The 22,770-nt window shown below is 36.2% G+C and overlaps 3 protein-coding genes across 3 annotated transcripts in view; 2 read left to right on the top strand and 1 right to left on the bottom strand.

The window, feature by feature from the left end:
- LOC111459706 (protein BOBBER 1-like) overlaps window positions 1-3,434 on the top strand; it is a 4,794-nt gene extending 1,360 nt beyond the window's left edge. The window contains exons 2-6 of the mRNA XM_023102728.1: window positions 102-274; window positions 371-419; window positions 640-806; window positions 2,920-3,003; window positions 3,093-3,434. Of these exons, the coding sequence (XP_022958496.1) occupies window positions 102-274; window positions 371-419; window positions 640-806; window positions 2,920-3,003; window positions 3,093-3,131 (512 nt within the window). The 3' untranslated portion in view covers window positions 3,132-3,434. The remainder of the gene's footprint in view (window positions 1-101; window positions 275-370; window positions 420-639; window positions 807-2,919; window positions 3,004-3,092) is intronic.
- Window positions 3,435-6,771: 3,337 nt separating this feature from the next.
- On the top strand, window positions 6,772-9,806 carry LOC111459344 (zinc finger protein CONSTANS-LIKE 1-like). The gene is made up of 4 exons (XM_023102209.1): window positions 6,772-7,706; window positions 8,350-8,862; window positions 9,067-9,216; window positions 9,441-9,806. Exons 1-4 carry the CDS (start codon window positions 7,515-7,517, stop codon window positions 9,525-9,527), a joined length of 942 nt encoding a protein of 313 aa, XP_022957977.1. The 5' UTR covers window positions 6,772-7,514; the 3' UTR covers window positions 9,528-9,806.
- A 2,039-nt stretch (window positions 9,807-11,845) lies between these two features.
- Window positions 11,846-19,571, bottom strand: LOC111459341 (filaggrin-like). Its single transcript, XM_023102201.1, has 6 exons — window positions 18,456-19,571; window positions 15,280-16,126; window positions 14,340-14,535; window positions 13,180-14,253; window positions 13,007-13,087; window positions 11,846-12,652 (listed from the first exon to the last, which is right to left on the bottom strand). Exons 1-6 carry the CDS (start codon window positions 19,033-19,035, stop codon window positions 11,960-11,962), a joined length of 3,471 nt encoding a protein of 1,156 aa, XP_022957969.1. The 5' UTR covers window positions 19,036-19,571; the 3' UTR covers window positions 11,846-11,959.
- Between the last annotated feature and the right edge of the window lie 3,199 nt (window positions 19,572-22,770).

Here is a 22,770-nt window from a genome sequence, read left to right as displayed (position 1 = left end):
CCCCCCCCCCCCCCCTCCGACTCCTTTATGCACATGGGAATATATTATGTTTCTATACTAAAAGTTGCCTTTAACTTTGTTTCTTACTTATGGCATTGCAGTTCCCAACAATGGTAATGGCCTTGATATGGAAAACTACTGTTGGACACAGACCCTCCAAGAGGTCAACATTAATGTACCAGTACCCAAAGGAACTAAGTCCAGGTTTGTGGTGTGTGAGATCAAGAAGAATCATCTCAAAGTTGGACTAAAGGGTCAACCACCAGTGATAGATGTATGTTTGTTTGAAGCTGCTTGTTTCTGTTACAGATATATTTGCACAGTGTGTTTATTTATTTTTAAGTTCTGAATTATCGTCACATGCGTGCAGGGAGAGCTTTATCAGATCGTTAAGCCAGATGATTGTTATTGGAGCATAGGTATTTCTGGGGTTTTGTTCACATAATAACAGTTCAAATAATCTTAAATTTTGTTATAAATATGGATTATTTTGATGTTGCTCAAGTCCTTGGAAATAGATGATAGCATAAATAGGAAGGGATGCATTGAGTTAGTTGAAAGCAGTTCCTTGTGTTCACTTGGGTATCAAAGTTACTGTTCTAACTATATTTTCATGTTTTATTTTGATACTTGTTGCAGAGGATCAGAGCGTCATCTCTATTCTATTGACCAAGCACAACCAAATGGAGTGGTGGAAGTATTTAGTTAAGGGGGAACCTGAGATTGATACTCAGAAGGTTGAACCTGAGAACAGCAAACTGTCTGATTTGGATCCAGAGACACGGCAAACAGTTGAAAAGATGATGGTGTGTATTTTGATCATCTATATTTTATCTATTACACTTAAGATTTATTTGTATCAAGGTTTTCCTCGACATATACTCACGTGTTGTTTTTCTATTTCTTCTGCATAAAAGTAGCATTTACATGTGCACAAATATGTAAAAAGAAAAAGCATGTTCTCAAATTTGATGTGGGAGGATAATTCATGAAGCACTTTTTCATGCATTAATGAAAGGTTACCTTCCATAGGTTATTATAAAAAGCTTATAAAAAACGAAAAAATCTAGTTGCTCCCATTAGTAGTTTACAGAAAAATAGAAATCAAACTAAATGGGAACTGCATTGGGAGTATAGTCAGAATATGTGTGACTATTTCATAATAAATGAGACCAAATGAAAGAATGCTTAGGCTCAAAAAAACCAAGTCACCCACAAAAGGGAACCCTCTGAAGGAAGGGGCTTCAACTTCAAGGATTAGGAGTCCGACATTAGTATTATTTATTTTTATTTTTTGAAACAAGAAGTACTTTTTATTGCATTAGTGAAAAGTCATTAGTATTGTTTATAGACTCCAGCTAGGAGTTCACTAGAACCACCCCAATAAATGTGAATTCCTTCAGAAGTATGGTCACACGATCACAGGAAGAACTTGAAATCCACACCATAAGGATAAATTGTATTTTGATTAGTCTATCATCTCCTCCACATATCAACACTTTCCCTTCAATTTCTCAGATTTCTGACCCCTGGAAAGGAGGAAGTATATTTGTAGAAACTCTACCAAGAGAGCACCACTTTGATACCAATTTCCCCTTAAAACTTGAAAATTTGTTGGCCATATCATTGAAACTTCTATCAGCTCTTTCAGTCCATATTTCCTGAACAATTCAAGGATTTACTTGACTGGGAAAACGAGTACATGCATATCTTAATCTTTTTAGGAGCCTTGTATTCTTATAGTCTTTTGGTCACAACTCATAACTCTAGGAATAACCTCCGATCGAAGGAAGACGTTGAACTTACAACTAGGTGACAATAGCCAAAAGATTTGTACTTTTAGACCCTCTCCGTTCCTCTTATAGTGGATTATTAACTTCAAAGTTATTTTACTGCTGGTGAGAGAATGAAGTTCAGGAAACTTGGCAAGATGGTTTGTTGTTCAACCTAGTCCGCCGAAATCTAATTCTCCTCCCCATTCTGAAGGAAGGTGAAGTCTCAAGTATGTTCTTACTATGAGTTATGGAAATCAAGCTGCTTTGTAATAGAAACCAAATATATTGAAATATATAAGGTAACAATATTACAATAAAACCACCAAGTAAGTTGAGACACTTGAATCTCCTCTCTTCAGATACCTCTTAAGCTCAGACTCACTAAACAATTTCTTACCTGCCTCCTTTTCCACCCCTTACTTTTATATCAAATCACCCTAACCATGCCCCTAACTAATTAGTAATATATCCGTTAACTCTAATAATAGTGCCACTTTCATCCTAATATCATTCCTATCACTTGACAAACTACTACTTGCATGCCTAGTTTGGCAGCATTTCCAACCATAGTCATCATCTTACCACCAACGCTTAACTGTGTGTAGCAATGGCACTAAGAATTAGTTTCTCCTCCAAACCACCACACCTTGTATAAGCTGTAGTTGTAGCTTTGATGTTGTTTCTATACCAAGAGACCCCCTTTAAAGTTGAAATGGAGGCAAGGACAATTTTTCAGTTTTCCTGACTCACTCAATTATTGAAACTCCAAATCAGGCCCCTTCCTCAAGGAATTCCTCAAAAACTTCTCAATGGGTACGCCCTGGTTTTTAGATATAATAGGACATTTGTAAAGGGATGCTGATGATGCTAATAAATTCATGTTCATGAGGAAAATTTTATTTTATGATTGATCTATTCATTTCTTCAAATTATATACGTTTCCAGCAGACACCTTTCAATAAATCTAGACCTATGCCTGATTATGCTTTCTGGACTCCTGGCATTCAATGATTTTTTAAGTACATTCTTTGGTGGCATATTCTTATGCATTGTTGGGTACGGTCACATAGTTTATATATATATATATATATAAGAAACCAAATATCAATTCATTTTTCCTGATCGATTTGGAAAAATTTTACAGTTTGATCAAAGGCAGAAGTCTATGGGACTCCCAACCAGTGATGAGATGCAAAAGCAAGATATTCTGAAGAAGTTCATGGCTGAGGTGATTATTTGAGCTGTGTCCCTGTATATGTTTGTGGTTTATAATATCTATTGCTTCTCTCTACTGACTCTGAAATTGATCCCATGCAGCATCCGGAGATGGATTTTTCGAGGGCAAAGATATCATAAATGGAAAATTTCTGCCTGATTTTACGTTATGCAGATAAGAGAACCCAAAAGAAAATTTATAGTTTCTGTTCAGAGGTGGCAATTTTTATATTGCTTTTGGGAGGTTTGAATTCTCGAGTTTTTTCTTTTCTTTTTTAATGTTTAGGGGGAAATGAGGGTCTTTTCTAGATTATGATGAGTAGTGTGATAACTCATCGTCTTTAATTCTGAACGGGATTTTGGTATGATGTATGTATGGAATCAAGTTAAACCATTTATTTTTCATTATAATTTAGATGGGCTTTCGGTGATGATTGGCAATAATCTATTATCGCAAAGTTCAAAGTTATTCTTTCTGGGTTTATGGGTATGGATATATCTCAGCGAAAACCAAGTTGAGATCCATAGAGCTATGAGTTTCATTTATTTTAACAGTGGTTGGATTCTATTAGGAAAAAAAAAACTGAGCAGTGTTATTTAGAAGATTGAAGAATATACATGACATATTTAGTTGTTTAGTTGTTTGTAGAGCTTGGTATTTCCAATCCAACAAAAGAATATTTAATACATTGGTAATTACATGAAATTAATTACTGCAGAGGATAAACTCTAGTAATATTTTGTCGACTGGGTTTTTTTTGTTCAATTTTGTATCCAAAGGTGGGCACGAAAGAACCGAACTACCTAGAAAGAGCCATGAAAGGGACTTTTAAACCAGGTACGTGTTGTTTCTTTTTAATTATTGGATTGGATGTATGTTAAAATATCATTTTAATTTATCTTTTCTACCTTCAACGGCGTAAAATTGCCAGCATGTAGTGTGTCTTTCAAATAATGGCCGTCGTCCCGAGGGCTCATGCCGACATGTGCCAACTCATCGCTTGCTAAGGTATTTGGGCTCTTCTCATTACTTTTTTGCAAGAAAATGTGAGTCCAACGGCCCTTTGTCATTATCGTGCAATAGGTCTATAATACCTATAAATGAAATGGTTCTCTCTCTGGCTAGTTTTAAAGGTACTTTACCTTGGAAACCTGTGCCCTGGGGGGACCTCTAATTCTCCTCCCATGTCTGAGGAGCTGGCTTGACTCTTGCCCTCTATTGACTTTGTACCAATAGCCTGCTTTTTGTAGCTGTGAGCCATATAACTAAACTGGAACACAACAGAATGGTATGCCTTGAAATCTCTGTCCCACATGCTTCCCGAAACGTCCCAAAATGATTCCTTCCTGTTTTTTCACCTTTCATCTTGGTAATTTAGTTGCATAAAAAGACCAGTAATAACAAATCTTATTGAACCATTCTGATAGAGTGAGACAGATGTTCTGTGGAGGTAGGCTGTAAAGTCCACAAAGTATGGCTTCAAAAATCTTGGGGATCTTTTATATCTAGATTAAAATGTTCCCACTTTTTGTTTGATAATATTCATTAACAAATAGATTAAAGGGCTTTGATGATTCAGCTTCTAGACATAATAGTTCCTTAGTTCTTGGGTTTCTTCCTGTCATTGAAAGGAGCCTACAAAAATCATCAAAACTGACTAAGACAGATTCTTGACGAACCCTTTCAATCTTCTCACAAATTTTGACCTCAATAAAGAAAATATTCCTTCACCATCCTTGTGAATCAGAGCTTAGATTTCCCCCTACTCATTGGATAGTTCTTCCAAATGCCAATTATTGAGTGATAAACAACCAGGATGCCATCCACCAATACAGAATTGAAAACCCTATTATTATCAAGAATTGCTTCATATCCATGATGTAAGAAGAAATTAGACAGAAGCACAAAAGCTGAACTTGACAAACTTCTGGATCTTTTCTTTGAATGAGGCAGGAAGAAACGAGAGGCAATTATGTTGAGAGTAGAAGAGTTTTCTTTTTAGCTATTTAGTTTCTAAGTCTTCAATGGACAAAAGTTCTTGCATTACTCACAATTGATGTAGACATCTTAGGAAGAAAGCATTACTCACAGTTGATTCAGAACCATCTCATCATGACTGAAGATTTTGATCATAGTAATGATTTACAACCAGAAAATATCAGCCATAACCTTGAAAACTAGAGTTTTCTTTAGAATGAGTGAGTCAGTTCAAGGCCCCAAATAGTTGAGGTTTAATTAACTGGGTCACCAGAGACGGCCATAAAAGTTTGCCTGTCATGGAAAGTGACTGCCATTTAATTCATATTTGTCCATGTCAGCAATTCAAAACTTGACACATGTAAAAGGCGACTTATCATTCTCCTAAAACAGACAAATTTTGTTCTATGGGACAATCCCACTACAGCTGTTCTTTTAAGCCACTTCCATAAGTTCTAACTTATTCCTCTTCATTTTTAACTTTCTCCCCACTCACAATGCACTAGTTTTCCTTGTTTGTTCTATGTGATTTCTGCTAATTTGTTGGCCCCACAGCTCTAGTTTTCCTTCTAAACCTACTTTACATCCTTTCACAATTGGTTTGATATTCAAACATCCAGTGTAGTGTTTAAGAACTCTTTTCTTTTCTCGAGTATGTAGACCAACCTGGTTGGAGCATTCGACTACGTTCATTCGATAATCATCTAATTCTATTGATGTTTCAAGAGAACTCATAGGTTATTATATCTAAAAGTAGTCGCCACTACAGCTTGAACACATTCCTCCCCTAACGAAGTTTTTGGTTTGACAACAAGAGATTCATATTACTGGTAAGAAGTCTCTTTACATTTCTACAATGGTGCGTTATTGTTCACTTTAGGCTAAGTTGATATAGATTTACTTTTAGATTCTATCTAAAATGTCCCGCACTATTCAATATATATATATATATATATATTTTTTTTTGGGCATTCAAAAGATAATGGAGGAACTTGTTAGTTGTGATTTGGGATGCAAAGATGGCAAAAGGATGAACCAAATGGACTCGATAACCTCCACTACCAATTTCATTTATTGTCAACCAAATTCAAAGTGGGTTTTCTAAATTGGGTTGTCTCAACCTAATTGCCACTCCCATTCTTTTCCACCAACACTTAGTTTTGGGTTTGCGTCATTTCATTGAAAATAAAGAAAACCAAATACAAAAAAAATAGAGATATTTAAGTTAGGAACTCCGGTAAAGAGATAGCTTATCTAGGAAAATCAGTAAAGAGAGATAGCTAACGTAAAATGCAAGGAGTAGCAGAATTCAATGATACATTGATTATAATCAAAATTAGTGATACCGATTGAGGTATTTAGTCCTTATATTTTTTTAGATATAAAAGTACTTGAAATTAAATGTAAATAACACCCCTCTCAATTATATAAGTTGATCTATTATGTCATATTTAAATCGACCCATATGAATCAAAATATACATACTTTATATGTAGTCTTCATATATTATATTTTATCAATAATTTTGTCAGAAAAATAATAAAAATCTTAATTACATCCTTTGTAAAGTGGAATTAAATCATTATTTAAAAAACCCAATAATTTAAATAGAGAAAAAAACAAATGAAATATATAAAATAATGATAGAGGACTCTTAGCACAATTTTGGACTTTAATATTATTCTTGGTTTGTTTATTTTTATGAAAAATTTATTTTTCTAATTTTTTAATATTAAAATTATTTTAAATTATTTGTTTTTTTTTCCCGCCGATTGAATTTTCCCCTCCGTCCTACCAACCTGCTCCCTCTCATGCTGCCATCGCCGCCGGCCGCCGTTTTCAGCCACCGTTTGTCGCCGCTGATCTCCGCCATCGACTGCATTCGCAAGGCGCGTGTTCCGGAGGGAGTTCCAGAGCTTTATTCAACCATAATTCCAGAGCTCTGTTCGTCGGGGGGAGTTCGCCCTCTGCCGCGTCGGTGCTCCTGGATTTGGGATTTTCCGACGCCGTCTGGATTAATAAGGGTCAGTTTATCTCGCTCAAACGGACGAAGTTTTATTCAGGAGCAAGCTCTCTCTTCCAGATTTTTTGGTGGGTGAAATCGAGCAGCTCCTCGACGGCGGCGGAATTGCGGCGGCGGTTATCTTTATCAGTTCTCCAATACCGATTGAATTCGCCGGTAGAGAGCCGAGTTTACTGAAATCTTCGTGTATTGAGCATTCAGGGCATGTTAATAAGCTGTTTTAATTGGGGAAGACAAGATAAGGAAAGAAAAAGAAGAGCAGGAGGTAAAAGAACAGTGGCGGTGGCGGCATGGCAGAATCAGCTGCGACAGAGCTGGTGGCAATGACAGCCATGGACAAAAAAGATCAATTTTTTTAATAAAATATGGGTGTGAAAGTTTATTTTACACCCATAATTAAAAAAAAGAAAATTACTAAATATAAATTTTAAATGCTTAATACTTAATATTACAAGAAAGTACATAAATTTGCCCCTTTTTTCCTCTCAGTTCCAAATTCCAATGCTTAAATACAAAACCCCACATGATTTTTTCAGTGCAGCTCTCAGTTAGTAACCTATTCTCCTGGGGAACTGGAGAAGCAAGGGGTTTTCTTCTCTTGTTCTTCAAAGCTATGGAAATGTATGCTGAAACAGAGCATTTGCTTCCTTATTTCCAGAGTTACTCTGAATTAGCAAAGGATTTCCGCAAAACCCACAAGCTTGATTCTCCACTGGTACTCTTTTCTCCTCTGTACACTCTCTTATTTCTCATTTTTTGCTGTTGGGCTGCATTATTTTGGATGATTATGATCTGGGTTTGAGCTTAAACTTGATTATGCTATCCACTGTTTGGTTCCTGAGAAAATGGGAAAGAAAGTACTCAGAAAATGGCAAAGGGAAGTAGTTTGAGTTTGCTTTACATGATGGATCTGGAAAAGGATGGGTGAAAAAGGCAAAGAAAAAGAGATTAAAAGAGAAAAGTTTCTTTTAAGTTCCCTGCTTCAATCATTCTTCCCTTTTTCAGTCATTTAATTTCATTTGTTTCTTGTATTTGGTAATGTTTATTTCTGTGAGTATGTTTAACTCTGAGATATCTGCAAATCCCAGTTTTATTATGCGAAAAGGAAGCTCTCATCAGAGCTTTTCCACCACTTTTTTCACTATAAATACTCAGCCTTAGCTAAATTCTTTGTTTTACTTTACATTTCTCCAATGATTTGTGTTCATTTGGCTGAATTTTACAGGGTCTTTCTATTGAAATAGTTCTTATTCCTTATCTTACCTTCATAGAAAATGTTCATCTTACCCCTTAAATGATTTGCTCTTTTTGCCTTGGGACCATGAAATTTTGTTTCTAACAAAACACTTCTAATGCAGAGCTACATGGTTCAGACATCAACTGTATATGAATACAACATGGGCGGTGAAGGTGATCTATTCAAAGCTCCAGAGCCAATCATCGAGGAATCATTTTCGGGTATCAATCCGATGATGGCTGCAATTTCGATGATGTCCTGTGGCAACACCAACATCTCCTTGGAGGGACTTAAAGATGCTGATTACTTTTTTAGTTCAAAAGATGTTGATTTGCTTCAAAATGATCAGCTCTTGAGTGAGGTTTACTATGAGTATGAGAAGGAACTCTTAGAAAAAGGAGCAATGCAAACACCACTGTCTGAAGTTTTCGATTTTAAGAATAAAATGTCAAAGACAGACGAAAACGAGCCAGATTCTGATGCAATGCTTCAGAACAGTGTAAGCTCGGGATGCTTAAGGTCGATGGACGGGATGCAAGGCCCTGCAATGAAGTCCAGTCTTGTGGATTTTAGCGGAGTGGATGTCGGTGAGGCCTACAGGATGCGACGGGCATTTAGCGAAGGCGATATCAAGGTCAGGTTTCATTTCTAACTCAGTAATCAACAAGTTCCTTATATGTTGTTGAACTGTTTAACAGTTCGAAACTGGAGCGTTCAGAAACTGAAACAGGAAGAATGTTCATGACTCAAGTACCATAAACATAGAAATGTCTATAAGTTTTCTTTAATCATTTTCACAAGTTGAGGTTTTGCCATTGATTCTAGACTTCTGCTGCAGACTCTTAGTAATGGCAATGGGAGCCAATTCTATTCTCCTCTCGAGCCACCGCCGCTGCTGGTCAGCAATTGCACCGCCGAAGAACGCAAAGAAAAGCTCTCGAGATACCGAAGTAAGAAGACCAAAAGGAACTTTGGCAGAAAGATCAAGGTAACTAATTTATATGAGAATCAATATCCAGTAAGCATGTTCATCAAGTTAACTTATCTCATTCATTTCTTTCAATGGATTCCAACTTGTTACACACAATTCATTACAAAAACATAAAAAACAATCATCAAAATACAATAATATCTTGAATTCATACATATTAGACGAAGTAGCCCATGAGATCATAAGATTATAGCTAAGAACAACAGAGTTTTTGTTGTCAGTATGCTTGCAGGAAGGCTCTAGCTGACAGTCAACCAAGAATCAGGGGAAGGTTTGCCAGGACTGAAGAAGCTGAGATGAGGAGGTAATGAATAATGATAGATATTATGATGAAAAGGTAGTGGTTAGAAGAAGTGTCTGAATGTGCAATTAGTTAAGTTTAGAAGGGCTGAAATGAAAATGTGTAGAAGATATAGGTTTGTAAATGGTGTCTGCTTACACTTCTAATTATGCCTTCTAATAACATTGTCTCAAGCAATGTTCTTCTTCATTTTATTGCAACTCAAACTGTGTGGAGTTTGTAAATATGAGTTCTCCTAGGAGACTCCTAAATAAACAAGCCACATAAGTTTCTCCTTTGATGTAAATATTTGTATTTTATTCACACTTATGTTCCAACCCTTCTCGGGAAATTCCATTCACAAACGCGAAGTTTATGGCTAATTGATATGAGACTTGCTACGCTTTTTCTTGGTCTTATTCAAAATGTCTGACATCAATGAAAGATTTTCCCTTCTATTAGCTCATAGACATTTTGTTCAAAGCCTCGATGATAATTGTTCACACATTTGACTCTAGGAATTTGCAGCTTGTTCTCAAATGTGATATTTTCTCGAGTTCTTGAATGTAAAGTTGTCTTTAGGGCTTTGCAAATTAAATTGTGTTCTTGAGATCAGATTTTCGTTAACTTTTGTCTTGTAATCTCTTTAATCTTTATAGATAAATGAGCACTAAAAGACTTGTGATAAGAAAACAATACTTATTAAAGTTATATCTTCTTAATGGAATGCTCTTTATTCTTAAAAAAGCATTTTCACCTACTAATTCATTATCCTTTGCAAGGTACAAGATAAAATACATGACTATTGATTTTATTTAACAATTTTGATAAAGATAATCTAAAAAACACAAGGATAAAAAGAACCTATATGGAAAGGAGAAAAATATTCTTTGACCAAACTAAACAATATGGTCGGTTTGGTTTAGATCAGTTAGGTTGATTTCATCCATTCAATCCGCACAGCATTGGTCATCGTAACCTCCAATTTATTACTTCTCCATAAATAATGTATCGTTCTAAAAAAATAGGACTTTGTGTAATAAGTTTTTGATATTCAACAACCGCTGTCAAAAAATAATCGCAGAAATCCAAACATTTATCTATCCATCTATGAGGTAGATCAGCCATGACTTCCCCGATGCAAAAGAAAAAAAAACGACCCTTTAATCTTGAGAAAAACTAGTAAATGCTACTATCTCAATTCTAACAAAAGATGACGTGATGATAAAGTAACTTACTTGACTTCCTGCCCAACTAGTTTGATTGGTGCAGGCCAACACTTGTCAACCCGCCCGCCCACGATGGGCGAAGAAAAACACAAAACATTCTATTTTTAAAATCAAACTCAAATTCACTAAATTCCATAAATATATATTTATAATCATTAAAAAAAAGTTTAAAAAATTAACAATACTCATTTAAAAAAATCTCTCTACTTTCAAAAATTGACTAATAGCTTTAAACTTTAAGAACCGTTGGAACACTCTTCTATTAATATATGAACAAAAATCGTTTATCTACATTATATTTACTCAATCATGTAAAAGGTGAGTGTAAAATAAAAAAAACACTAAAATGATCCAAACGTACACCAATTAACATTCATAATCTCGTTAAATAACTATTTTTTTCAAAAAAAAAAAAAACTTATAAATACACTTCTTTAAATTTTTTATCCACTTTTAATAAACTAAGCCAAATTTTCGTAACTAAAAAATATAGTTCTCAAAAATTTATTTTTGTTTCTTGAAATTGACTAACAACTCAAATGCTTTGTCAAGAAAGATACAATTTTCAAAAACACAAATAATTATTAAATGAGCCTAATTTTTCAGCAACAATCAAATAAAAAAATTGAAAGAAAAAAAACTATTTTTTTAACGTTTAAATTCCAAAATGAACAAAACAAAAAGAAAACTATGCCAAAACTAATAAAATAGCCTTATAAGGTAGAGTTATAAGTTCTTATGGCTTTGTTTTTTGCTTCTCTAAAAAGTTTCATACCAATAGAGATAGTATTCTTTGATTATAAACTCATGATTATTCTCTAAATTGGCTGATATAAGACTTTCATCCAAAAGAGAAAACTCAATGGAGACAGAAAACAACATCATGAAAATACAAGAAAAAAAAAATGTTGAAATTAAAATCAGACAAAACGACAATAATAAAGAATGATCTAATGAATATCTGAAGTTATTTAGATTACCTTATGAAGGTCGAAGTTTCCCCAGTCTGCTAATCCGTTTGGCTCCTGAAAATGGACATCTTCCATGGACAGAGTTATTAGCTATAACCACACAACAACAAAGGAATCAAAAAACAAAACAAAAAAAACCTATGAAATACGATGCAGAACAGTAGGAAATTTTATTCCTTGCAGGAACATAAAGCAACAATAATAGAAAGATCAATAAACGTAACTATGAAATATGAAAAAGCAGCGATATTTAAATTGTTTCAATGTGTACTTTCAGGAGAATGATGTATCTGACTCAAAATTAAAGCCTCAGACCCAATTGACACAGCAGCCATTAACCCCCCCTCCTCCTCCTCCTCACACCCCTCCCCTATTTCATCTTCAAAAGATAAAGTTGCATTCTCAATACAAGATTTACCAACTCCACATCGCGTTGAATCTTTGCCCTTCACAATCCCCTTCATCTCGATGTTACTCAATTTGTCGGTGTCGTTGACTGGTATGTTGTCAACTGGTACAGCAATTGTATCCTTTTCGGCGTCTAAGTTTGCCTGCTGCTGCTCCTCCAAAGCCATCGTAACCACTTTGGTTGAATTGGTAACTGGCAACGACTCCTCTGGGTTTTCAGGACACTTCACCACTTGACTGGCAGTCGTTGAAGCCAAATCCTCCAATTCCCCCGATGCATCAGTCGCCTCAACTTCCTTATCGCTCGCGGTTATGATAGATGGCTGTGCTATTTCCTCATCAACAGTTGAAACAGGAGCCTTAACTTCTTCATTATTGAAATTGACGCCGTTCTCTTCAAGTCTCCTCTCAGAGGAAGACGTTCCCTCAGAATCGACTTGCATCCCCTTCACTTCAAGTGTCCTTTCAGAGGATGCCTTTCCCCTAGAAATAACCCGCATATCCTTCATTTCCATTCTCTGCTTTTTGTACAAGTCCATTGCGTGCTGCAAAATATTTATACCACAGTTATTACAAGCTATATTAACTTTTGAGCATCATTCTTGGCCAAGAATCTAAGTCTATGTTTTACGAACATAAAGTAGCATAGTCATCACAGGTCTTTTTTCCCATATTTTGTCGAGAGAGAAAAGAAAGGGCCATCGAAATCCCTAGATCATACGCAAAGACTAACAACAGCTTCATAGTTGTTTAATATTTTATAAACATGAGAAAAACGGGCGTTCCAAATTGTACCCATCTTGCAGTCCCGAGAGTATCAAATATCTAAAACTAATATGAATACTAAAGCACCATAGACAACTTCAATCTCCTACACTTGAAGCAGGCACGTATTATACCTGAAAAACCGAGCTCTTGTTTAGATGGAGAAATGATTGATGCGCACTATTTGAAGAGATGGACACTGCTCCCATGCCACCCTGTCAAGAATATGATGTAAGTCATGACTAATAATTAAATTCTTATAATTATGAGAAAGGCATAAACAAACATATGTTGTCCAGGACTTTACCTCAAGTACTATGTAAGAAACAGTTTCCTCATCTGCAGTCGCGCAGTGCTCAATATCCATTAATCTCTGACACTGGTGGTACAAATCAGGATATGCAAGTTCTGTGGAAATCTTAAGCTTAGCAAGGTATGAACAACTAAGTTTAGAATTATCATCCATCGACTGTTCAAGAGGAGTTGGTGTTTCAAAGAGTAGTTCAGGAGTGTTGGGGCTTTCCTTTACAGAAGGAATCTTAGGCCTTATTTCAGCAGTTTTTGTCAAAATAGTGTCAGCACTCTCATCACACACCTCCCTATTTGATACATCCTCAACAGGATCTTGCACTGAACGCTCATCCTTCTGGAAATGGGAAGGTAATTCCCTTTTCAGGGAACCACTCTGTCTCTTCCACATTTCAGCTTTGGACTCCCATCCTCGACCATTCATCATCTGTCTGTTCTCATCCCATTCAGCTCCGCTATAAATGTGAGATTCATCCCTAAACATGCCGTTATTTCCATCCCATACATGTAAGTGAGAAGGGCTTGAACCATCCAACATATTCTGCCACCCTAGTGGATGCATGTGACTGGGAAATCTTTCAGCATCAGGCAGCCGATAAGGAATTCCAGAGTGATTGATTTCAAGTGGAGGTCTAATACCAAACAAAGGTGGTGCAGGAAACTGTGGCATAATTGATTGGAAACTTCCATGAGGAGGTCCATGCTGGAAAGGGATAAAGCCATTTGGTAGTGGTGCTGTCCAGTTTGGAATGCCTCTCCAAGTGTTTCCATGTATTCTACCCGGATCATTGCCCCATCTGAAACGGCTATTAGAATTGAGTCTGCCATCATCTTCTAGTGAACCATCAAAAGGAATGTCAATTCCACCCCTAAAACCAGGGCGTGGATGGAATGGTGATGGATTGCTCTGACTACCTTTGCTAAAATAGGGCTCTGCCAGAGATGAATCATCCATCGGAGGTGGAGGCTTCTCTCCTTGTAATTCCCAGCTATGCCTATCCTTACTAGAGGAGAGGTCTTTGGCATCAATAGAAGTGCTGTGCCTTCGTCCACTTTCTTCAATGTCAACATTCTGAAAAACATACGAGAATCGTTAGCATTTATGAAGTCATTCACCAGTGAAGAGATCTTTTTGACAAGCTCAATACTGATAGATACCTTACAATTTAAAGACCTATCTCGTGACAGTTCAATAGCATTGCCACCATCTGTTTCACCAGTTTTATCCGAATAAGTGTACTTGGAACTCTTATCTTGTACTCCTGACAGAACACCTTTATCTCTAGTAGAAATGGACTTGGACCTCTCTTCCTTTTTTGGGTATCGGTCTCTCAAATCTTCCTGGTCTTGATGCCTAGAAGGAAAAAAATGAATAATAAATGAACATCCCATTGCTTGAATAATTCTTGCAACACAAAGTAAATTACCCACTTGCAACAAACTAAATAAAATCTAATAAATCTTCTTGCCTGCCTTCTGATCAAATTAATAAGTGAAAATTTATGGTTGAGACATAGACAAGGAGTTGAATAATAAGGACAAGCATAACAAAATCGCTATCAATGGTTGCATCATTTCCTATCAAATCATTCCAGAAAAGAGAGAATGAGAAAAAATCACTACACAAGATTTAAGATACAAAATGGCATGGACAAAGAATCCTCCCTTCCCCATCCTCAATAATAACCAAGACCAAGAATAAAATGACGCGGGAAGATGTGGTAAAAACCCCTTTCAAGAAAAGAAATAAATGGAACTTGCACACACAACATCAAAGAGATTTTTTGTGGTTTACTACATAATGAGAACGGAAAATTTTTCAACTACTACTGGTCTCCGAAGCTCCTTCTCTGATGCAACTAGTGTGCCCTGATGCCTTTATAGAAAAGACAAAAACTTCGCTTTGTTTGGGTGATTTACAAGCATTTATATAGTACAGAAACCAGCAAGAGAAGAGCAGAGCAGATAATATGTTCGAAAATTAAAAAAGGCCATCCCAACCAATTAAAAGAACATCATTGAACAAAATTTCTCACTGCAAAAAGGACTTCAAACACACCATATACCATGTGTTACAATAAGGAAAAAGAGATGCAACCTGTATTCATCTGTGCCACCACGTGACAGAGAACTGGGTGAACTCTTCCGTCTATGGCTGCTTAAACTAACATCAGCATGACGAGATCGTGATTGAGATTTTCCTCTCTCAACGTCTGAGTCCACTTTATCACTGCTTAAAGACTTCTTTTCTTCATTTGCATGGTGGTGACTATTCTTCAAACTTTTAGATCTAGCATCAACAGAATCATCATGATCATGTGGAGATCTTTTCTTTCCCCTACTATCGACATATTTTGTGTACTGATCCTCAAGATGTGATCCATCACGGTCAACGTCACATTCATAATCAGAGTAACGGTCACGAGCACGGCTCCGAATACGATCCTGTCTCCCATCCCGATCACGGTCGCGGTCGCGATCGCGTCTACGCCTACTCTCTTGATCATGATCACGTTCATACACATGGTGGCGATCATGATCTTGATCACGCATGGCATCTAGATCGCCCTCACGTTTGGCTTTCGTTACCTCTCGATCAAGATCACTATCTTGAGGCTTGTTTCTCTTATGATGCACATCCATAGCATCCTTCTCATCTCTCGAATCTCTGCCATTTGACCTGCTGATGTGATCTTTTACAGGTTGCTCGTATCTTTCCTTGCCATCCCTATCAGCATCTTCCCGGTGCTTGTCCCTATTTCTCTCATCCTTATGCTTCTCATTCTTTCGTCTTCCATCCTTCACAACATCATTCTTTGTGGATAGCTGTCTATTTTCCACATCTCCTATATCATCTTTATGTTTATCCCCATCCAAAGAACCAGCTCTCTTCCTTACTCGTACCTCCAGGTGATTCTCTAATCCAGGGCTATGCAACACATTCTCTGCGCATTGAAAGTGCAATATGTCACGAACTAACATATTTACACAAGTTCCCACAAAAGGATAAAAACAATTGTAAACTAATACTCAGTCCAAGATACAATGGTATTGTTCAAGTGGATCGCACCATGGGAAAAAAAATTAATCAATAGTTAATACTTTCCTAAGTACAAAAACCAGCACCAATTTTTTTTTTTTTTTTTTCCTTTGGTAAGAAACTGCAGTTTCATTGAGAAAACTAGCGCCAAAAATACATCATTTAAAGAAAGTGTATCACATAATATAAACACAAACAAGATGACTTATAGGGTACTATTTCAACTAAATTTTCAAAAGATAAAAGATGAATAAATTCATAATTCAAATCTAGTATGACCGTGACTCCAAGTCGCCTAATAGCCATAGAATCAAAATACTCTGGCTAACATAACACTCAATATAGCCCCAAACAAATCCATACGTTCTACATGCAAATGATACCAACAGGCACAATCAGCTCTGACTAACATAACACTCAGTAAAGAGAATGTGAGTGAATGAACATGCGTCTCAGAGAACAGGAGAGAGAGAGAGAGAGAAGGGAATCATTAGTTATCTTATATGGAGAGTAAACCAAATTGTAGAAGAAAATTTGATCAATTAATGTTTAAGACCCAAATGTTGCACAAAATTAAAATGCATTTCGTACATGTTGAAATAAAATCCAAAAAATACTTCTCCAAAAGCTAGTACAATCCAATTCCTAAGATTAACCAATTTTGCAAATCATGCATGTATACCGATCAAATCTGATAAACGTCTAAGATTTGTAAAATGTTCAAACTGACAATTGATCAAATAAAATCAGAGTTCAACAACCCCAACCAAATAAAAGGAAGAGGAGAGAAGTAAATCCAGACAGTTCGAAATTCCCTTTAATCAAGTGCTTGCAATTTAGGTTGTAGATTGCTTTTCTGACCTACTTCTCCTTCTCACTCTCTAAAACCTTGGCTACTCCCGGAGAACAAGACAGGAAGAGGACACCCTTTGGATGCAGAAGATCTTGAATGGGAAAGGTCCTCTACAAGAGAACAAGGCCGTGAAAGGAGTTGAAAAATGTAAAATATTATCATACCAGTAGCGAAGGACCTAAAGAGATCAAGGAGCATTTTTTTCTCTTTAATATGTATCCCCCTAGCCTTGAAGTTTGAAATGTGAGTGATCTTTTACAAAGGTTGTGATCGTTGGTAGGAGTAGATATGAGGAGATTAATTGATTGGAGTAGAATGGTTGTGATCACTTGGCAATCCTTCCATGCCGATTGGTTTTCTACATCAAGTTTGATGCATGAGAAAAATCAATCCATTTCAACCAGACAGAGAAATTCTTTGTCATGGAAACACAGACAAGGCAAGAGGAGTTTGGTAGTCCTTTGGAAACTCTGCCTTGAAGTTCAGAGAATGGTGTGAAAGTCTTCACGGAGAATCTCACCAGACCACACACTCAAGCAAATTTTACATTCATACTTCACTAAATCAGTCAATAATAGGATCTTATTATAATAATATAATCCTTTCAATTTCATGCGTACATATACACAAACAATAATAACAATAACAACAACAAGAAAAGAAATGAAATAATTACCACCAAATTTTTATAGAATCATAATTTGTATTAGTGTTGAGATAAGACAAAACACATCGAGGGCTAGGGTATAAGACCGTCTGAAAAAGAAACAAGGGGGTTACCACCATTGTATCCTTTAGTACCCAAAAAGAACTATCATGTATAGCATAAAATATGGCACCCCAAAAATACAAGCTCCACTATCCTCAATAATTACAGTTAACCCACGTATCATTTCTTACAGAACATCTTCAAGCAGAGAATGACTATGATGATAAAAATGGTACTTGAAAAGTTCTACATTTGTAACATGGAGAAATTCCAACGATTAGTCTAAGATCTTCGTGGGCAGCTAACTGTTAAGTTAATATTGCATTTTCAAGCTCACCAAAGTGGCCCTGCGTCATATCTTTTGATAAAATGAATCTTTAAAAGAAAAGCATGCTACCCGATTATGAACACCAAAAGATGCAAGTATATAGTCCAACCATATAAGTAAATGGAACCAGATGACCAACATCTCCAACGCAACAGGGAACACTACAGAACCATGCAAATCAACCCGTTAAACCTAATAATGAAACTCAGAGAAATGCGGATACTAATCAGTAAAGATAATGAGCATGTTCAATAAGAAAGCCGCGATATGCTGAAGTTGTACAGAGAAATGGATACATGGGTTGCAAAACGATGATAAAACCAACTAATAATTCAATGTCTGACCTGTGTTCCTTTCCACTTGCTTTTCAACTCGGTGTTCTTCGCTTGCAACCACCCTGTCACTTCTACCTTCTCTGCCTTTTCTTTCCTTCTCCCTATCCCTATCCCTCTCCCTTTCCCTTTCTCCTCCACCATTCCGACCCTCCTTTCGGCTCGACTCGCGGTGCCTTCCCTCGCCCTTTCCACTATTCTTCTTGAGTTCTTCGCCATCACCCTGCAATACAACACTCTCGTCCCTCCTCTTGCTCTTCGAATCCACCAACGGTTTTGACTTTTTGGAAGGAACACCATGCTCCTCATCGCTTCCCCCATTCCACCTATCAGTCGTTCCCTCATCATACCTCTCCTTACGGCGCTTCGAATGTCCATGCTCTTCCGCTTCCAGATTCTCAGAGCCGTAGAAGTCTTTTGTATCCTTCGAATCGAATCTGCGCTTCTCACTAGAAGCAGAGTCCTTCGATACCCTACTCCCACTCTCTTTGCCCTTCCGATCCCTCAGACTGGAATCATTTTCCGAGTCTGAGGATTCCCTAGCATCCTTCAACCCATGTCTAGTAGATTTGTGCCTCGAACTTCTCGGCATACTGAATCACACTGAAAACCCTAATTTCAAAACAAACCCTCCAAGTAAATCAAAACGAAACAAAAAGAACCCTAAATTACAAATCTTCCAGCGCTATCCAGCAGCTCGACTGGGTAAAATCAAAACCCTAGCAGCAACGCCATTCCTCACAAAAGGAAACAACGCCCAAATCAGGGATTCACACTGAAATAGCACGGGCCTCACGCAACAAGAAATGCGAAAAAGAAACAAAAGAAAAGGAAAAAAGAAACCCTAGAGCGAGTGAGCTAAAGGGATCCCCGGGAAGTTAAAGTGCCGGCCGAAGATAGGGCGACGGCGGCGAAGAAGAGAGGAAAACGGTTTCTTGGGAGTTGGGGGATCGCTGATGCCCCTGCCCACTTCACCGGTTACAAACCCATCGCCGGTCACCGGACCACCGTTGATCTCAACAACCCTCAGCCGTCGATTCTCTTTCTTCTCTCACCCAATCTAATCACTTCGCCAAAAAGCAAAGCAAGCAACTCCCAACACTTTTCAAAACACGACCTCAATAATATTCAATCACAAATTGTAATTTATTATTTATCTTGTAATATTTATTTATCAAGTTATACCTTTTTATTTTTTTTAATACTCGACCATAGTTTATTCAATAATATATCCATTAATTTGAACTACAAAAATCATTCTAAATATTATAAATTCGACAAATTTCACTTGAACATATTGTTAAGCCCAAGAAAAATTAAATTATATTTTAGTAAAATTTTAAATACGTTTAAACTTCAAACTTATTTGACACAAATTTGAACTTATAATTTAATATTATTTTTTAATCCTCGTGTAATAAAAACTTTGAAAGGTTTAGAGCTATAAAATTATCGAAACTAAATTGAAACAAAACTCAAACCAAATTTTATTTTTGTTTAACTTTGATTTTAATCAATTTATTGTAATGCAAGCGATCCAACTGAGATTGGATGGATTTCAAATTGGTTGTATTAGTGACTCGAGCAATTTGAATAGAGTTCTCAACTCAACCCAATTCAACTCTATCTTTTTTTATTGGGTTGTCTAGTTGTTTTTTTTTTATTATTATTATTTACTTATCTACTATACATATTATATTAATAACTAATATTTTACGAAACTTATATATCAAACTTGCACAGGTCACAATACATCGTTACAAATATAAAATATTATTAATGTTCATAGTAATTTAAAAGTAAGATAGTTTGAGTCGAGTCACAACCCTATTTTCAAGTGGGTCGAGATGATCTAACAAAAAAAACATATCGATTCACGAACCAACCCAAATTTTCTAATTTTCAAAAAATTCAACTGAATCTAAATAAAATAAAAATAAATAAAATACGACCAAACCCAACTTTTTGTGGATTGGGTTGGATACTCTGATTTGGTTTAATTTTCGAGTCGTAGGAACACTCTTATCTACAATTTGTCGAGCCATAGGAGGTTGCTTCAATGTTGAGCTCTTTGGGATGCATTACAACTGATCTTGACAATAAAATACCTCTCCATAAGTTATTGAATCTAATGAATCCCGTCCGTTGATTTTGATCTGACGAACCACATCCGTTGATTCTTTTCCTCCTCCCAACGCCTCATGGAAAAACAAAAGAATAAAGGGATACGATGGAATATTCTCATAAAGAAATTAAATTTTCTGTTTGGATGCCAAGAAAATTGGTCAAAATGCCCAATCAAATTCTTCCACGGATGCTATTTTCAAATTTTATTTTAATTTGAAGATAATGAATTTACACGTTTTTATTATTTTTTAAAAGTAATTGTAAATATTGATTATGTATAAACTTAACAAATTGTCCGGATGTTTATCGGACTATTTTTCTAATATTTTAAGTAAATTATATTGTCAATATGAAGTATATTCTCTATTTTTACATTTTACTCGTAGTTGATTCAAATATCTGTTTAGAGAACTGATACGTTTGAAATCTCCTACACAATTCGATGAGGAGGTAAGAAGGAAAGCATAAGAGAAGACCTATGCTCGGAGTTTCGAGCAACGGGCATGTGTTTTCTTCCTCCCCTCGACCGGTGGCAGGGGGTTTAACAGTTCCATACAAGAAGAGAATCAAAATCAAAATGATTCTGATAACATTCTAGGCAAATGCAAAAGTTTGCAACAAATGTTTACACCAATATTATTGATTAACATCGAATCGTCTCGCTGAGCTTTCCCCGACGTCGGGTGGAGAAGATCAAAAGGTTCCACCTAACTACATGGACACAAAAAATAGAGAGATTAGAAAAATCATCCGTTTGAAAAGGTCAAATGATTTGTGTATCAAAACAAACATCAGTCCATGTTGAAGACTAAAGTTCGTTTTCAATTGTTATTGATTTCACAATTCTAACACATGCCATAAAATTTGTGAATGCATGTATCATATCGACATAAAACAGACTATTTTTGTGAGATCCCACGTCGGTTGTAGATGAGAATGAAACATTATTTATAAAAGTGTGGAAACCTCTCTCTAATAGACACGTTTTAAAATCGTGAGGCTGACGGTGATGCATAACGAATCAAAGCAGACAATATCTACTAGCAGTGGGCTTGGACTTTTACAATATTTGCTACCGCTAGTGGATATTGTTTGCTTTGGCCCGTTACATATCGCCGTCAATCTCACGGTTTTAAACACGTCTACTAGAGAGAGATTTCTACTCCCTCATAAGGAATGTTTTGTTCCTATCTCCAACCGACATAAGATCTCACAATTTTACTTACCAATATAGCCTCTATCTCTCTGTCGGAGACAGGCGTACGCTTTGGCAAGAGAGATGCTTTTCCTCCCACGGCCGTGTCTTGGAGCGGTGCTGGGACGTTGGAACCCGAAAGTGCATAGTAACCAAGGTTTTCTGTTGAAGGGCTCTGTTGAGACTGGAAAGGGGATCCTAAAAGAAGAAATTGTAAGATTCATCAGGCTAACAAAATAAGTTGGAACTTGGTTCGAGAAAGAATTTGTAATTTGTTTTACACATGAACTTAACCAAACATTATCAATAGAGTTAAATGCAAAGGCAATCTGATTGAAACTAATTCAAATGCAAGCACGAGAACTTTTAAGTTATTATACTTCAATAGATAAGATATCAATAACTATTTTAGATGTTGATTCTGACATCCCGCACTTTTTATTTTTTTATTATTTTTTTAAATTAAGCATATAAATACGTTCTTTGTTCTGTTATCCATTTTTTTCACACCTGTTTTAAAATAAACAAGACAAATTTTTAAAACTAAATAAAAATAATTTTCTAAGTACTTTTTAATTTTTTGGATTTTGTTAAGAATTCAAATCTTTTCTTATAAAAGATGGAACTTTTCGAGAAAATAAATTCAATTTTCAAAAAACAAGAACCCAAAAACCAAACACGGCCTAAGGCCTCTAAATTGACTTCAAACCTTCCCAAGCTAGACTAGAAATCATAAGGAGAGTGGAACAGGCCAACTCCACTACTAGTAGATATTATCTGCTTTGTTCCGTTATATTCGCCATCAGCCTTACGATTTTAAAATTCGTCTACTAGGGAGAGGTTACCACACTCTTATAAGGAATGTTTCGTTCCCCTATCCAATCAATGTAGGATCTCGCAGCAAGGAATAAGAAAAGTCTAAGCAAGGAATCAGGAGAGTGTAATGAAGATTTCCAATAACATATAACATAACTTAAAGGAAGAGTGCAGGGTCGCCTTAAGCCA

This window comes from Cucurbita moschata, unplaced genomic scaffold (assembly GCF_002738365.1).
Source record: "Cucurbita moschata cultivar Rifu unplaced genomic scaffold, Cmos_1.0 Cmo_Scf00022, whole genome shotgun sequence".
Taxonomy (NCBI): Eukaryota; Viridiplantae; Streptophyta; class Magnoliopsida; order Cucurbitales; family Cucurbitaceae; genus Cucurbita; species Cucurbita moschata.
Note: the sequence above shows the minus strand (reverse complement) of the source record. Positions and strands in the feature narration are given on the sequence as shown.

Excerpts from the sequence above, each read along its gene's own strand:
- LOC111459344 (XM_023102209.1), top strand. The coding sequence starts at position 7,515 with ATGATTTTTTCAGTGCAGCTCTCAGTTAGTAACCTATTCTCCTGGGGA. Across the intron at positions 8,863-9,066 it reads TTAGCGAAGGCGATATCAAG|ACTCTTAGTAATGGCAATGG; the intron begins GTCAGGTTTCAT and ends CTTCTGCTGCAG. Across the intron at positions 9,217-9,440 it reads ACTTTGGCAGAAAGATCAAG|TATGCTTGCAGGAAGGCTCT; the intron begins GTAACTAATTTA and ends TTTTGTTGTCAG.
- LOC111459341 (XM_023102201.1), bottom strand. The coding sequence starts at position 19,035 with ATGCCGAGAAGTTCGAGGCACAAATCTACTAGACATGGGTTGAAGGAT. Across the intron at positions 13,088-13,179 it reads TTTCTTACATAGTACTTGAG|GGTGGCATGGGAGCAGTGTC; the intron begins GTAAAGTCCTGG and ends TATTCTTGACAG. Across the intron at positions 12,653-13,006 it reads ACAAGAGCTCGGTTTTTCAG|CACGCAATGGACTTGTACAA; the intron begins GTATAATACGTG and ends AATATTTTGCAG.